The sequence below is a fragment of the Bos mutus genome, chromosome 5 (assembly GCF_027580195.1).
Source record: "Bos mutus isolate GX-2022 chromosome 5, NWIPB_WYAK_1.1, whole genome shotgun sequence".
Taxonomy (NCBI): domain Eukaryota; kingdom Metazoa; phylum Chordata; class Mammalia; order Artiodactyla; family Bovidae; genus Bos; species Bos mutus.
The window spans coordinates 8,857,631-8,873,268 of NC_091621.1; the positions used below are offsets into that span (position 1 = coordinate 8,857,631).

Sequence of the window (15,638 nt, forward strand, 5' to 3'; positions counted from 1 at the left end):
TTAAAAACAATCAGAGGAAGGTCCCACAAAGCTTTTGTTTATATAGGCTGTATCTATCATACTAACCATATTAGAAATTAAAACCAATATATTTTGAAATATTTATATACTTACTTGAAAAATAACAACATAAATATCATTTTAATGAAAACAACCATATTTACATTAACAAAAACTTGTGATATGAGTGGCATTATTTTCTGTTTTGGCAAATATCTTTATTGTCTGACTTACAATCTATTGCAATATGTTGTTTTGCTTGAAGTGCTTGAAGAAAATTTGGCTTCACACAGAATATTTTAATAAATTTTTTCAGACAATTGTGGATATTCCTTTTTGATTCTACACTAAAACATGAATTGTAATTTCTTAAGGGTTAGCTACTTCCTGGTAGCTCAGATGGTAAAGCGTCAGCCTACAATGCGGGAGACCCGGGTTTGATCCCTGGGTTGGGAAGATACCCTGGAGAAGGAAATGGCAACCCACTCCAGTACACAGCATAAAATCTTGACATATACTTTGCATTTCACTGTCACACATATAGGGAAAAAGTGTACTCAAGAACCAAGGTTTAAAAATGATTAAATGATTAATTTTTTATTATAATCATATTAAATGATTATTAATGATTTTTATGCCTCATCAAGAACACTCTAAGGCCCATTTATTTTAATTGGGAGTGCATGGTGGTGAGGAAGAAAAGACTGACGAGACAATTCGGTGGCACGAATATGATCTGTGCTAAGGCACCAGCAGTTTTACACACCATTGCTTTTGGACCATCAGTGCAAAGGTCAAACATTGAAAAGGGAAAACAACATGTTCATATTACTATGAAAATGATTTTGACCTCACAGACTCATTGGAGCCATTGTTGCTGCTGTACGGATTGTTTGAACGGTTTCTTCCCCGCCTCTCTCTCTCCATTATAAAAAGGCAGCCCAAACAGATTTGGCTCATGCAACCTGGTGTACCTATCTGGTCCTAGTACTAAGTTAAAAACTGGGAGCTGACCTCCCACACTGCCTATAAAAGGCTATTTTGTTCATTTCTAACTCCCAGGAGATATTAATAAAATATCAAAGGAGTGACAGCAAAAGAGGAGGGTTTCAGAAAGAAAGCGGTTAAAAAAACATAGAGACAAAATTTTGAAAGCCTTGCCACCTACCTATGATTTCCTTCACAAGGATGGGCTGAGAATAGTACTTGGGCTCGCTGGCACCGGCGGCATTCACAGCCTTCACACGCACATAGATCCTTGAATCCGTTGGCAGACCTGTGATGGTGAACTTGGTCTTTTCGATCAGTTCTGTATTTGCAACTATCCAGTCGTCAGCTAAAGTCCATTAAGGAAAAAAAGAAAAGAAAAATAATAGTTAGTGAAAGAAATCATCTTGTTAAACAATTTACTCTAAATTAGTATTTTACTCTAAATCATTTTGAGGGAATATGACTTTGCTCTGAACTCAGACTACATGGCTGGGCTTTTATCATATTTAAATGAATAATGGCCTAGAATGGCTAAGGTAAAAATCAGGAATGATAGTTAGATTCTGCTATTTCTAAAAAGTCTCTTATACATGATACTAGGGTATCCTGAATGATAGTGACTGTTCCAGGAATTTTGTAGTAACTTATTCCAATTTGGTTTTACAGTATACATTTTTTACAATTGATATAACCATGATATTTATCCATCAATATACATTAAAGGTCAGGAAAAAAGGAACACTATTCGTATGAATGAGAGACACTGATCTTTATACTCATATGATCTCTCCATTTTATCCTGGCAGGCTTATTACTATAAGACAATAATATGGCCATGGGAAGTCTGAAGTGAAGTGAAGTGAAGTGAAGTGAAAGTCGCTCAGTTGTGTCTGACTCTTTGCCACCCCATGGACCTGCCTGCCAGGCCCCTCTGTCCACAGAATTCTCCAGGCAAGAACACTGGAGTGGGTAGCCATTCTCTCCTCCAGGGGATCTTCCCAACCCAGAGACCGAAGCCAGGTGTCCTGCATTGCAGGTGGATTCTTTACCGTCTGTCACCAGGAAAGCCCATGGGAAGTTGGATTATGCCCCCAATTATGAAGAAAAGAAGCCTATATCCACAGTAAAGAGGAAACACAGCTCAGGAGCCAAGACCTCATAAAGAATTGGCATAATCTTTCACTTCAGTCAAAAGTTCTGATTTTTTAAAATGTTTTTGGTAGCTTTGTCTGTAACATCAAGAAAATTTAAACCCAGCATCCACGTTTTACAAACATTTCAAGTTCTAAAAGTTTATATGCATTATTATGCCCATGGAGGAAAAACAAGAAAGAAGAAGGCTTGGTTCCCACCTTATTAACTCATGGCCCACCCTCCCCTTCCATCCCTAAGGGCTTTTTGTGTGTGGGTGTATTTCATGCTTGGTCTTGGAACATTCCCAGAAACTTTATCATACAGTAAGAAACTCTGAGAGCTTTCAGAGAATACTTTACCTGGTAGATCATATGCAGCCTCCCCATTTTCATCAGACTGTTTTGCTGATGTACCTTTGAGAATCCGTCATTAAAATTAATTAAAGACACCCACTTTCACACCAGAAGAATATCGTATCAGTAGTCAGCATTCTCTGTTAGTAAAGTGTGCAAAGTATGCAAAGATATTTGTCTTCAGAACAGTGACGGAAGAGACCAAACACGTTAGAGGAGAGGGGAATTCCTCAGGAGGGGCACAGCCTGCTCTGTCCAGACTGTGGTTTTTTTTTTTTGTCCTGAGGCACCTGCCACAGAGAAGAGGAGGAGAAAGGAGGCTGGGACACCTCCAACTCCGGGAGCAAGAAGTAGAAAAGAACAAAGCAAGACCCCGAAGCCAAAGGCGGAAGAGGCCCTGGACTCCGTAGAGGAGCAGTCTGCAGCGGGACAGTCTCCCCTTGCTCTTGTCCTGCCACCTCAGCCGGGGAGGGTCTGCTGGGTCCTCAGGGAACACAGTTCTCCCTATGTGGGGCTCACACATCAGAGTCTGGGAGTGAGGGCGCTTGAGATAAGGGCAGCCCTGTTTTATCAGGAATTGGAAGTGTTCTCCATGAAAATAAAAACTGCCCCCCGCAGCCCAGGAGGCAGCCCCTGGTTGTCATGACAACAAGCTCTTGGTCTAGCAAACAAATTAAGCTATCCTGGGTTCCTGCATTCCACACAGGTGGAGGATGCTCCTGGCTCACAGAGGGGTTGTGGGTGTTCCCCTAATGGTTCGGAATGATGACCATCTAGGTTATCAGGAAGGGAGCAGGGGGCTGGGGATTCTTCTTTCTCTTATTTCAGCCCTTCTAGAGTATTAGGGAGAAGGAGCAGCAAGCCAGAATATCCTGGTGGCTAGGAGGGCATGTGAATGATACAAATTACTCAGGACTTTGAAAAAGAGAAACACCTTGAAGTCAATGGTCGGTCTGGGAGCTACCATGTTGATATTTCATAATGAAGAGACAATTGATGAGAACATGAAACAAGAGACTGAGAAAACATGCATGAACGAGTGAAGAAATAGGAAAGAAGAAAATTTCAAGAGGAAACAGGACAAAGCAAGATCAGAGAGAAATAAAAACAGCTTTTCATGTTGGAACTACTTGAGGGAAACAGAGAAAGAAACTGGTGTCCAGGGGTTGGGAAAGGAATGTGAAAGTTATTTGATACATGAGGAAAAGTTTTCAGGAAGAAAAGGAAGAACCAGGGTGAAGGAAGAAAGTGAAGAGTAAAATGGTGCAGGCATTACAACGTAAAATAAAAACCAAGAGAAAGACAGAGTCCAAACCAACACACGATCTTATAAAAGAAAGAATTCTCTTACAGAATAAAACCTGACGTAGCTAAAAGCATCAAACACTACAGAAATTAGTCTGGAGGACAACAGCCATTAAGAGAGAATGGAGAATAGGGCAGCCACAGAAAGGAAGAAAAGACTGCAAGAAGAAAGATATACACGTTATGAAAGAACTTCCATAGAAAGCTAATTCCAACACGTTATGTGGCAAAATAGATACATAATAATGACTGTGTACATATATATATGTATAGGGGGTATACATATATATCTACACAGACCACACACAAAATTATGTAAAATACACTTCGTTGTATTTTATCTAAGGTGGGTAACATCAAAATGACAGCCATCTATCATTTTGCTGTATCTTCTTACTTTTTAAACCTATCAGAAAGAAAAGAGTAAAGAATTTGCTCTGTTTCATACATACACAAAAGGTTCACATTCAGCAGCCCCATCACATAGAAGACTGGGGAAGTCTGCCAGCAGGGCAGTATAAATAGCAGAGAGGAGGGCTTGGGGGGTGTTCCAAACAGGTGGAGGGGAATGGAACGGGAATAAACCATAGTCTGAAGTGCTCAAGATTTTATCTGTTGCCTGAGTGACAATGCCCCCTCCCACACTGGGATAACTCTGGGAACTGTTTTCTAATTCCCCCCATTGTTGTTTTGGTTAGTGGATATCTAAGCCCTGGAAAAATCAAGCACAGTGCTCTGTGAGTGAGTGCATGTGAATGGAATGGAGTGTTACCAAGATTCTCTATTTCCCCTTTCTCTTCTACCCTCCCGACCAACTCAGGTTATTTCCGCAGGTGCTCCCATCCAGAGGCCTGGGGCTTCTTTTTCAGCAGTCTGCTCTTCAAAGAAGTTTCGTCTTCATAGGCGCTTTCCTTCTGTTCACACTCCTGTTTTCTCAAATGTGCTCTGGAGTCTCTCTTTCATTCATGTAAGAGTCATGTTAAAGTTGCGGGTCCAAAGAATTTTCTTAGAGGCTATCTTGGCCTCTCATTTGTCGAGATTTGAACAAACTTCCCTGGTGGACTGTTTACCTACCATCATCTAGAATGGAGCCTGAGTTTAGAGCTAGGGCAGTTTTATTCACCCATCTCCAAATCGTGACAAGTAGGAAATAAAAAAATACAAGAGGCTTTTAGTGAACTGTACCTTTTTTTTTGGTTTTAGATATACTCCGGCCCATATTTTCTTGAGTCATTTTTTATTTTTTATTATTGCTATCAGCAAGAGGTTTTTTTTTTTTTTTTTTTGCCAGTTTCTATTCACCTCCTAAATGTAAGCCATTAAACCATTAAAATTTTATATACTCATGTCCTGGAACATATTACTGCCATTTGTCAAATCTATTTCTTACACCCTCTGGTGTAAAATTCTTTACTGATTCTTTAAAACACTGAAAGTTGTTCTTGATTATTCTTTTTTTTTTTTTCCTTAAGAAGGCAGGAATTGATCACCAGATAGTCAAATATATAATCTCTCCTTACCTAGAAATAGGTAGCTCTGCTGATAATTGACCTCTGCTCAGTATAGAGTTTAGCATTTCCAATTTGCTTTATCCTAACTAGACTTTTATTTTGCTTTGGCACATTTTAATTCCACCAATTCAAGAAGAAGGGATCCCTGAAGTTTGGTTAGAATCCCTCCTCCTATGTCCTAGATCTATCGTGTGGTCAGATCTGGGAGCCCATTTGGATATTTTGGAGATCTCAGATGATTAATACCAATGAAGGGCTGAATTCTTATCTATCACAGAAGGATGACCTTTGGCTTGTCATTTTCAGTAGGCAGGAGAAGAATTCCCAAGACCGAAACAAAAGAAAGGGGGGCATATCTCACCTATTGATGACGGTATTCGTTTGAATTATGAGCTGTACTTACTTCCTTCAAAGCAATACTCTAGCACATAGCCGTCTAAACCTGCTGCGCCAATCTGGTCTGGGGGCCGCCACTTCATTGTGACTGTGGTGTCAGTTACAGAGTCAACGGTCAGAAGAGTAGGAGGGCTGGTTACAGCTTTAAAGATGAGAAAGACGGAAAAAGCAGAAACTATTAACTACGGAATTATGGCACAGGAACTGTGGTCAAATAAACTAGGACACAAATAAAAATGCACACAGAAGCCCCCACATCTTAATAAAATTCAGTGACGACTTCTTGAGTATACGCTGTGTATATGGCAAAGATCTGCCAGGCATGAAAAATATTTTAGAAATGCTGCCACACTTGCCCTCCACTTGGGAGGTTGGTGTGGGATTCTGGGAGGCCCAAGGCATTTGAAAAAAGTCAAAGTTTGAGATCTAATGATCTAGTGTAAATTTCCTATAACTTCTTAATTTTCAAGTGCAAGCTCTTCTTTGAAAATTACACTTCTCTACCATAAAATGGCAGAGACATCTTAATCTCTTTCGTTGCCTTTACTGAATTGACTTTTTTGGTTCATAGATAACATTTAAAATGTTGTAAAGCAAAGAGACTAGCTTCCAAGTGTACTTGGTTGAATAGATCTCAATTTGTTTTAGTTATAGTGTCTATACTAAGGTGCTGGCTTATATTTTCAAAAGGTCAAAGGAGGGTAGTCATGTGTCAACAGGCTCAACTATGTTTCCAGTGAGGAGGGGCAACAGAGCCACCCACAGCTGTCTTTGGAATTCCAGTAATAAATTCCAGGGCCTACAGTACGGAGGCATTCAACTCTATCACACTGTTTGTAATTTCTTAGACAATTGTCCCGAACAATTTCTAGTTTCTTGCTCTGGCGCCACTCCAAGAAGCTTCTAGGTCTGGCTCAGTTAGAAGTCAGAAGACAGCAGTCACAACCTGGGGCAATGATTTTCATGACAGAGACACACCTCTCTTGACTCACCCAATGGAACAAAAGGCTTGGAGGGCATACTGGGCTTAGAGATGCCAACAGCATTGACAGCAAAGATGCGGACCTCGTAGGCCACACCTTCAATCATCTTCTTGGGCTCAAAGATTGTTTCTTTGCAGAGATCGAAATTCAGCCTCATCCATCTGGAGCTTTGTTTCTTTTTCCTCTCAATGAAATACCCTGAAGGGGACACAAAATGGAAACAGGTTTTTTCCTTGGCCTCTAAAAGTAAACTTTGTTAGATATTAGAATTCTCAAAAATTTCTTAAATTCTCAGTATTCTAAGTGAAAAAGTCATACATGTATTTTCAACTCATCTTATTCCATCAGTTGTTTGAGAGAGATTATAAGGAATATAAATATTAACATCATGGGATATAGACAAAAATAAAAACACTAAAAAGTTAAAGTGGTGCTAGGAAGAGAAGAGGAAAAAGTAGACCACAGATATGTAGGCCATAGAAATTAGTACAGTGACTATGAGTCCCAGCAATGCAAGTAAGAAGGGGGAATAACCAGTTTTGTAAGTTTCATTATTAGCAAGGAGAAAAATATTCTTATTCCATGGAGGAAGTAAATTCTTCTAAGTATTTAACCCTAAATGAAACTGCTTCATAGACATAATTCTCTGGAGCTGGGCATTTACTGACTGGAACAAAGTTAGACTTATGGTTGTTTCAAAATTAGATACTGAATAGAAATGTCAAAAAAGAGGACAGGAAATCAGATGATATTCATAGGAGCTATTTAAATCTCAAGTACTTAAAGGACATCCCCCAATATATTTTAATTTGAATGGATATGTAAAGATTTTTCTAAATTCAGTATTTTAAAATGTGTTCTGTGCTAATGTGCATAAAGAGCACATCAACTCTATTGGCCATTCCACAGATGAACCAACATGCAGTTACCTAAGATTGGGGACCCTCCATCATAGAGAGGAGGGTCCCAGGTCATGATGCACCAATCGTCTCCTACATCTGTCACATTTGGTGCCACTGGAGGATCAGGGATATCTGTAACATACAAACAAATTGAATTAAATAAACAAAATTGACCAAAAGCACAAAGAAAAATGTTCATTGGAAAATATGTTTTGGGGTAATAATCACAGAAGCAATGCTATTTCTGAGTATTTTTCCATGTTTACTGAAATGCACTGGCTAACTAGTTTAGGCATAAGGTCCTGTTCCCTATGGAATCAGGGAAGGTGAGCCCAATACAAATAGAAATGATGTCTCTAAATCTTTTAAGCTAGTGTCACATTATAGGACCGCATGAAATTCAAGACTCTTGTTTGTCTTGAAAATGGTGACTAAGAAATTAAATTATTGCCTAAATATTGGATGGGATTTTGTTTCTTAACTACAAAGTGAATTTACAGCAGAACTAAATCAAAGACTAATCATTGTACATTTTACATTAGTTGGAAGATTCAAGATGTTGACTGGTAGAAATCCAAGTCAAAAATGGCAAGTTAGGGACTTCCCTGGTGGTCTAGTGCTTAAGAATCCACTTAGCAATGCAGGAGATACAGGTTCGATTCCTGGTCAGGGAACTAAGATCCCACAGTCCTAGGAAGAAACTAAGCCTGTGTGCCGCAGCTACCGGGTCCACATGTCACAACTACAGAGTCCAACCAACCACAACGAAAGATCTTGCAAGATGCAACGAAGATCTGGCATGCCACAACAAAGACCCGACACAGCCAAATAAATAATTTTTTTTAATGTCAAGTTACCATGTCTTCTATAGTTCAATATGTAATAAAGTGACCTTAGCTTTGGATCAATTTGAAATATGTTTCTTGAGGGAAAACTAAAATGGAATGAAGAAATCATGAGATCTTGGTCTATCAGTAATCTGCTAGACTCATTTCACTTGGTTTTGCGGTCTGGAAAAAAGTATTTAGAAAGTCATCTGAGAACCGAGGCAGGTCTTACTCCTCTGTGTGGAGTCCTGCCCCAAGGCCACAGGTGCTAGGCCTTGCACTAAGACCACAGAAGTGGAGCCCAGCACCAAGGTCACCTCTGGAACTGACGGAGCCCCTTTGTGAACATCGCCAAAAGCCACCCTGATCTTAAATTATCAGCAGACTTCCAGATCCCAAATGAAGCAAAAGTGCCCACCCTGGTAGTCACCCTATGGCGCCCTAACCAATCACCTAATGCCAACCGTCCAGCAGGAATGTGCTTTGTCTTGAGGCTATAAAAATTGGCTACTAACCCATAAAAAGCATTGACTCTCCCTGGACTGGCAGGAGGTTAGCCCGCTGCATTTGCAGTGCCCTCATAATCTCTGCTTTTTGTTCTTAATAAACTCACTCCCTTCTGAAAAGCTCTGTTTCTGAAAATTCTTTTCCAACCTGTGCTTGCACTGCCTCGGCACTCTACAATGAATGTGATGCCGGAAATTATTTAACAACTGTGTGTCAGTGACTGTGGAAGACACTGAAAGGGAGTGTGACTGCAGAGAACTTGGTCAGCAACCCCAAAGTCTAACTTGAGCTATTCCTTCTTGCAACTAGTCCTCTAGGCAAGAAAAGAGATGAGAAGGGAAGGAAAAAAAGAAAAGAGGAGAAAGAAAAGAAAAAGAAAGACATAGAAAGAAGTGGCAAAGACAGAGAAAGAAAGGCAGTGGTTTATAAAGTACAGCTGTAGTGCGAGTTTTTTTTGTCAGCTACCCAGAAAAGCTGAGACACCCAAGAGCTCGGAAAGTCTACCTAAGATCTAAGCACATCAGCTTGATCCTAGAAGTTTGTTGACTTGAAGACTTACCCACAACTTTAATCTTAATGCTTGCATGTGCTTCCCCGGCTTCATTTTTCAGATTTATGTGGTAAACACCAGAATCATCTTTTTCTGCTATGTCAATAACAAGAGTGGTGCTGTCAGGGTAATTTTCAGATCTTATCCGGCCGCTGCCCTCCATAATAGCCTACGGAGAAAGGAAACGCAATGTGATATGATCTGTGCAAACGATAAGGACATCTCCAGAGTGCCTGGGCACTTAAGCTGGAAATGGTGCTAATGCCTGAAAAGCATGTTCCTAGTTTTATCCTCGACCAGCTCTAAGGACAAACATACTGTCATCCCATTTTACACACCGGAAAATTATGGCCCAAAGCTGCATGGCTAAGAAGTGGTAGAACTGGGATTTGACTCCCAAGTTCACTGTCAGTTAACTCCTTAAAAAGAGAAAGTTGGAGGACCACAAATCTAAGCACAAAACTGTCATTCTAGGAGAAGAGTTTCTTTGTACATTAAACTAGAAATATTTCTAGTTTCTCATATCAGAAACTAAATAATGATTTGTTCATTTCTTAAAATGTTTTGAAAATTTTTAAATACTGAAGGGGTTGAAGAAGGACACAATGGCAATTTCCCAATTTGATTTTTCCCTTCCAGTGGGACATGAAAGAATGAACATCTAATTCCTAAAGTAAAGACAGAGGGAAGCTGAGACTTCTGTTATATTTTCTTTCTTTTCTCTTTCTTCCCTTTTCCCCCTTCTTATTTTCCTCCATTTCTCCCCTTCCTTCTTTCTCACGCCAGAAGTTTACAGTACATTTTTCTGATTCCCAGGTCATATCTTCCATGCAACAATGGGCAGCCAGTACACAAAGAGGAAAAATAGAGAAGGTCCAGGCGGTTTAGAACCTGGGTAATTTGCCACTAACTACTGTCACTTCTACTCTTTAGGGTCTGGATTAGGACTTAAAAATCTTCAATAACATAAGATTGTGACAACAGTAAGAATATTTGAAGTGGCTTTCATGATTCTTATTTTATGATAAAACAAAATAGCCTCATTTTAGCCAAATCCTTACCTTAAGATTGTAAAAGATGTTCTGCTCTTTTTTTTTAATGTGAAAAGAAAAATGATTTACTTAGGGCAGTGTTATACTATCCATTTCATATTTCCATATTTTATTTTGTTCACTGTGCTATAATTTACACAGAGTAAAATTCATAGCTTTTAGATATATAGTCCATGAATTTTGACAAACTTCTGTGATTCTGTAACCAGTACCGTAATCAAGACACAGACTATCTCCATCGCCTCCCATAGTGTCCCCACACTCCTTGGCATTCAACCCACTAAACCCTGGTCTCTGGAAATCACTGGTCTGTTATTTGCCACTTTAGTTTCCTCTTTTCCAGAATGTCAAATAAATGGAGTCAAACATTTCAAGTGAAGTTTTTTAGATTGATCCATTTTGCTGTATGTCTTATGAGCACATTCCTTTTCATTACTGTGCAGTTTTCCATTGCATATTCCATGTGCAGTTGGTTTATGTATGTACAACTATATCCTTATACAATTGAACTTTTGAGTCATTACCAGGTTTTGACAATTATAAATACATCTATAAACATTCCTGAACAGGGTTTTATGTGGACATGTGTTTCATTTCTTTGGGGAAGATACTTAGGAATAGCTTTGTAGTTGTATGGAAGTATACGCTTAACTTTATATTAAAAAACTATCAAACTCTTTTCCAAACTGGATGTACCATTTTGCATTCTGACCAGCAATGAATGAGACTTTCATTGTTCCATATCCTGCCATTATTTGGTATTGTCAGGTTTTTTTTAACGGCTTCTTAAAATGGTAGTTTCTTTCACTCAGCATAATTATTTTGAGACTCATCCAAGTTATTGCACTATATCACTAATCCATTTCTTTTTATTACTGAGTATTATTTCCTTGTATGAATTTTATTTATCCATTCAGTCATTGATGGAATCTGCATTTTTCTCAGCTTTTGAATATTACAAATAAGGCTACCATGACTATTTGTACTAGCAGGCTTTTTTGTGTGTGTGTGGCTTATATTGGATTTTTATGGAAAATCCCGAATGAAATTTTTGGCCAAACCAATACATCAATGATTATGTCAACTGTAAATAAAGACAGTTCTACTTGTTCCTTTCCAAAATTTATGTCTTTTACTTTTTTTTCTTGTTTGATTGCCCTGGCTATAACTTTCAGTGCAATGTTGAATAGAAGTGGTAAGAGGGAACATCTTTCTCTTCTTTCTGATCTTAGAGGAAAAGCATTCGGTCTTTTCACCATTATGTAGGATGACAGGATTGCTGTAGGATTTTCAAGGATGTCTTTAATCATGTTGAGGAAGTTCCTTTCATGTTCTTATTTGCTTTTTTACTAGAAATGAGTGTTTAATTTTGTCAAATGTTTTTCTGTGTCTATTGAGATGATCACATTCTTTCCCTGGTTTGTTAATATGGTGAATTATATTTATTTTTAAATGCTAAACCCACCTTTGCATTCCTGGGATAAGCCACCTGTGGATATAACATATTGTTCCTTTTATGTACTTTTGGATTTGATTTGCTAAATTCTGTTTAAAACTATTTTTGTCCTATGTTCAGGAGTGATACTGATTTGTAGTTTTCTCTTTCTGTAATGTCTTTTTCTGGTTTTGCTGTAAGGATAATACTAGCCTTCAAGAATGTGTTGGGAAATATTCCTATCTTCTTTTCTTCAATTTTTTTCTAGAAGTTTATATTAAATTTATATTATTTCTTTATTAAACATTTGGTGGAACTATCCAATAAAGCCATCTACATGTGAAATTTTCTTTGTGAAAGATCTTAAACTACAAATTCCATTTCTTTAATGGATGTGGATGTTTTAATAGGAATGTTTCTTTAATAGGGATGTTCAGTACTGATTTAGTCATATTTCACAAATTCTGATATGTAGTGTGTTCATAAATATTTTCTGGAATAAGAAATGGCAACCTGCTCCAGTACTCTTGCCTGAAAAATTGCATGGACAGAGGAGCCTGGCAAACAGTTAGAAGCAACTCACCACATAAATAATTTCTGATTTTCCTTGTAATTTCTTCTTTGATCCATGAGTTACATTTTTTCTCTTTTTTTTTTTTTAAAGAAGCTACTTAGCTTCTAAATATTTAGAAATATTACAAATATTTCTGTTACTGTTTTCTAATTAATTCCATTGTGGTCAAAGAATATACCTTGCATGACCTGAGTCCTTTTACATTTATTGAGACTTATTTATGGTCTATTTTGGTAAATTTTCCTGTGTGTTTTAAAATAATGCCCATTCTGCTTTGTTTAATGGAGTGTTCTATAAATGTCAACTACATCAAGATGGTGGATAATATTTCTTAAACCTTGTATATCTTCACTGATGGCCTGTCTTCTTGTTCTACCAACTATGGAGAGAAAAGTATTAAAACCTCCAACTTAACCATTTTCCTCTGTGATTCTATCATCTTGGTAGCTGTTTTTTTTATTTGTCCCATTTGTTATTTCTGCCTCTTGTTTTTTTGCCTTCTTTCAGGTTCATTAAATATGGTTCCATGACTCCATTTTATGTTCTGTGTTGGCCTATTAGCTATAACTGTTTGTTTTATTATTTTAGTAGTTCCTTTAGGGTTTATAGTATAGTCTACTTTCATGTGGTATTATAATATTATATGTTTAGCAAAAGAAACTTACAACAGCATACATCCATTTCACTCCCTCTCATCCTTACTTCTGTTTCTCCCTTCCTGGTCTTATGTTTTCATTGTAATAAACTTTACTTACACTAATGTTTAAAGCTCCACAGTGCATAATTATTATTTTTGTTTAAACAACCAATTATCTTTTAAGATTTAAATAGTCAGAAAAAATTCTTAAATGTTTATCCATGTAGGTACCATTTCTGGCGCTCTTAGTTCCTTTGAGAATGCTTTCATCTTGGTATCACTTCCTTTTTTAGTATAATACTTATTTCTTTTGGCTCTGCTGAGTCTTCACTGCTGCTCGAGCTTTTTCTCTGTTTGTGGTGATGGAGGCTACCCGTCAGCTGCAGTGTGTGGACTTCTCACTGCAGTGGCCTCTCTTGTTGTGGAACATGGGTTCTAGGGCGTGGGCCTCAGTAGCTGTGGCGGGTGGGCTTAGTAGCGCTGTGGCATGTGGGATCTTCCCAGATCAGGGATGGAACCCATGTCTTCTGCAATGGCAGGCAGACGCTTTACCACTGGGCCACCAGGAAAGCCCAGTCTCACTTCATTTTGACTTAAGGACTTCTTTAAGCATTCTTATACTGCAAGTCTGCTGGAGATGATTTCTTTCAGCTTTTGCACATCTGAAAATAACTTTATTTTGCCTTTGTTTCTGAAAATTATTTCTACTGAGTATAGAAATCTAGCTGACAGTTTTTTCCCCCTTTAAATGTTGATCCACTGTCTTCTCACTTGCTTGGCTTCCAGAGAGATTAGCTGTCATCCTAGTCTTTGTTCCTACAGATTAAATGTAACCTTTTTCTCTGTTTCCTTTTAAGATTGTTTTCTTAACCACAGGTTTTAAGCAATTTGATTATGACAGTGTAAATTTCTTAATGTTCCTTGTGCTTGGATTTTATTGAACTTCTTGGATCTGAGATTTTATAGTTTTTTTTATCAGTTTGAAAAATTTGGGGCCATTAATTCTTCATATATTTTTATGTCCTACTCTTTGGGGACTCCAATTACACATAGATTTGACTTCTTGAAGTTGTCCCATAGCTTAACAAAGCTCTTTTTTTTTTTCTCTCCAGAAAATAGAAAAGGAGGAAACAGACTCCAACTTCCTTAAACAATGTTTTTGCAGAGCAGCTTTGAGTTCCCTGCAAAATTGAATGCAAATGTACAAAGAGTTCTCATATAATTCCTGTTTCCACACATATACAATCTTTCCCACCACTGACACCCCCACCAGAGTAGGTACATTTGTTACAATGAATGAACCTACACTGATAAAAGGTTATCATTGAAAATCTATTGTTTACATAAACTCTTGGTGTTGTACATTTTATGGGTTTTGAAAAACCTATAATGTCTTATGGGTTATGTGGGTCATAATGTCATGTGGGTCATAATGTCATAATTCAATGTTATAATGACAGGTATCCATAATTATAGTATTATGTAGAATGGTTTTACTACCCCTAAAACATTTAATATAGGAAGCCACAGAATGACACTTGAGCTGGCTCCACTTAACCATTCCAATCTTATTGATTATTCTTACTCACTCTGTCCTGGTCATACTGGCTTTCTTTTTATTCCTCCAGAAGGTCAAGCACATTTTCTATTGTTCTTTGCTCTTGCATTGACATCACCTGGAAATTTCTTTGCTCTTATATTCACATAATGGTTCCCTGTTGTCATTCATAGAGGCTGTAGATGCTCCATGCAGTCACTTACTAATCATATTACCTTGTTTTTTATTTTTAATCTTCATAACACTCATTACTATCCAGAGGGACTTTATTTAATAATTCATTATCTATATCTCTTCCACTCCATTCTCTGATACCCAATTGAAGGAAAGATAGAATCTCATTCATGGCACATAATAACATTCATTTGCATATGTTCACATAGTAGGTAGTCAGAAATATGAAAAGCAAGTGAACAGTTATTGTATTTGCCTAAAAATCAGTGATCTTTATTTGCTAAAGTAACTATATCTTTGCCATACATTTATCTGCTGCCTCCTTTCATCTGACTTACGGAAGGAAGGGAGTAGGGTAGGGGGTGTGTGTGTGTGTGTAGAACAAACCTTATCTGCTCGGCTCCAAAGGGCTTTAGGAGGTGGTTCCCCACTGATGGGAATCTCTAGACGAAGCTTGTTTCCTGCAATTACTGTCACTGTATTGTCAGCATCAAGACCATCCAGGTTGATCTTAGGTGGATCTAGAATATTAAACATGGCCTTTGTTATCAGACATTTATTTCCATGTGATTATAGGGGTTAGGTCTTGTCTAGTGTTAAACATTGGTAATAACCAATATTTTATTTGGTCAAAAAGAATATAAGAGGAATCAAAGCAGTCAGTGCTAGTACCTTGCAAAACTATTTCATTGTTAAGACCTGTTAAGAATCAACTATTAATATTATGCCTAGTGATTAATACCAATTCAT

General features: G+C 37.9%; 1 protein-coding gene across 9 annotated transcripts in view; it reads right to left on the bottom strand.

Annotated features, from left to right (window-relative positions):
• Nucleotides 1-15,638, bottom strand: part of MYBPC1 (myosin binding protein C1) — a 100,972-nt gene that overhangs the window by 24,402 nt on the left and 60,932 nt on the right. For 8 of the 9 annotated variants that reach the window (XM_070370263.1, XM_070370258.1, XM_070370264.1 and 5 more), the window contains 7 exons: nucleotides 15,276-15,409; nucleotides 9,468-9,627; nucleotides 7,602-7,706; nucleotides 6,682-6,870; nucleotides 5,697-5,831; nucleotides 2,484-2,537; nucleotides 1,169-1,336 (listed from right to left, as the gene is read on the bottom strand). In XM_070370263.1, the coding sequence (XP_070226364.1) occupies nucleotides 1,169-1,336; nucleotides 2,484-2,537; nucleotides 5,697-5,831; nucleotides 6,682-6,870; nucleotides 7,602-7,706; nucleotides 9,468-9,627; nucleotides 15,276-15,409 (945 nt within the window). The remainder of the gene's footprint in view (nucleotides 1-1,168; nucleotides 1,337-2,483; nucleotides 2,538-5,696; nucleotides 5,832-6,681; nucleotides 6,871-7,601; nucleotides 7,707-9,467; nucleotides 9,628-15,275; nucleotides 15,410-15,638) is intronic. The other variant, XM_070370260.1, reaches the window with a different exon arrangement.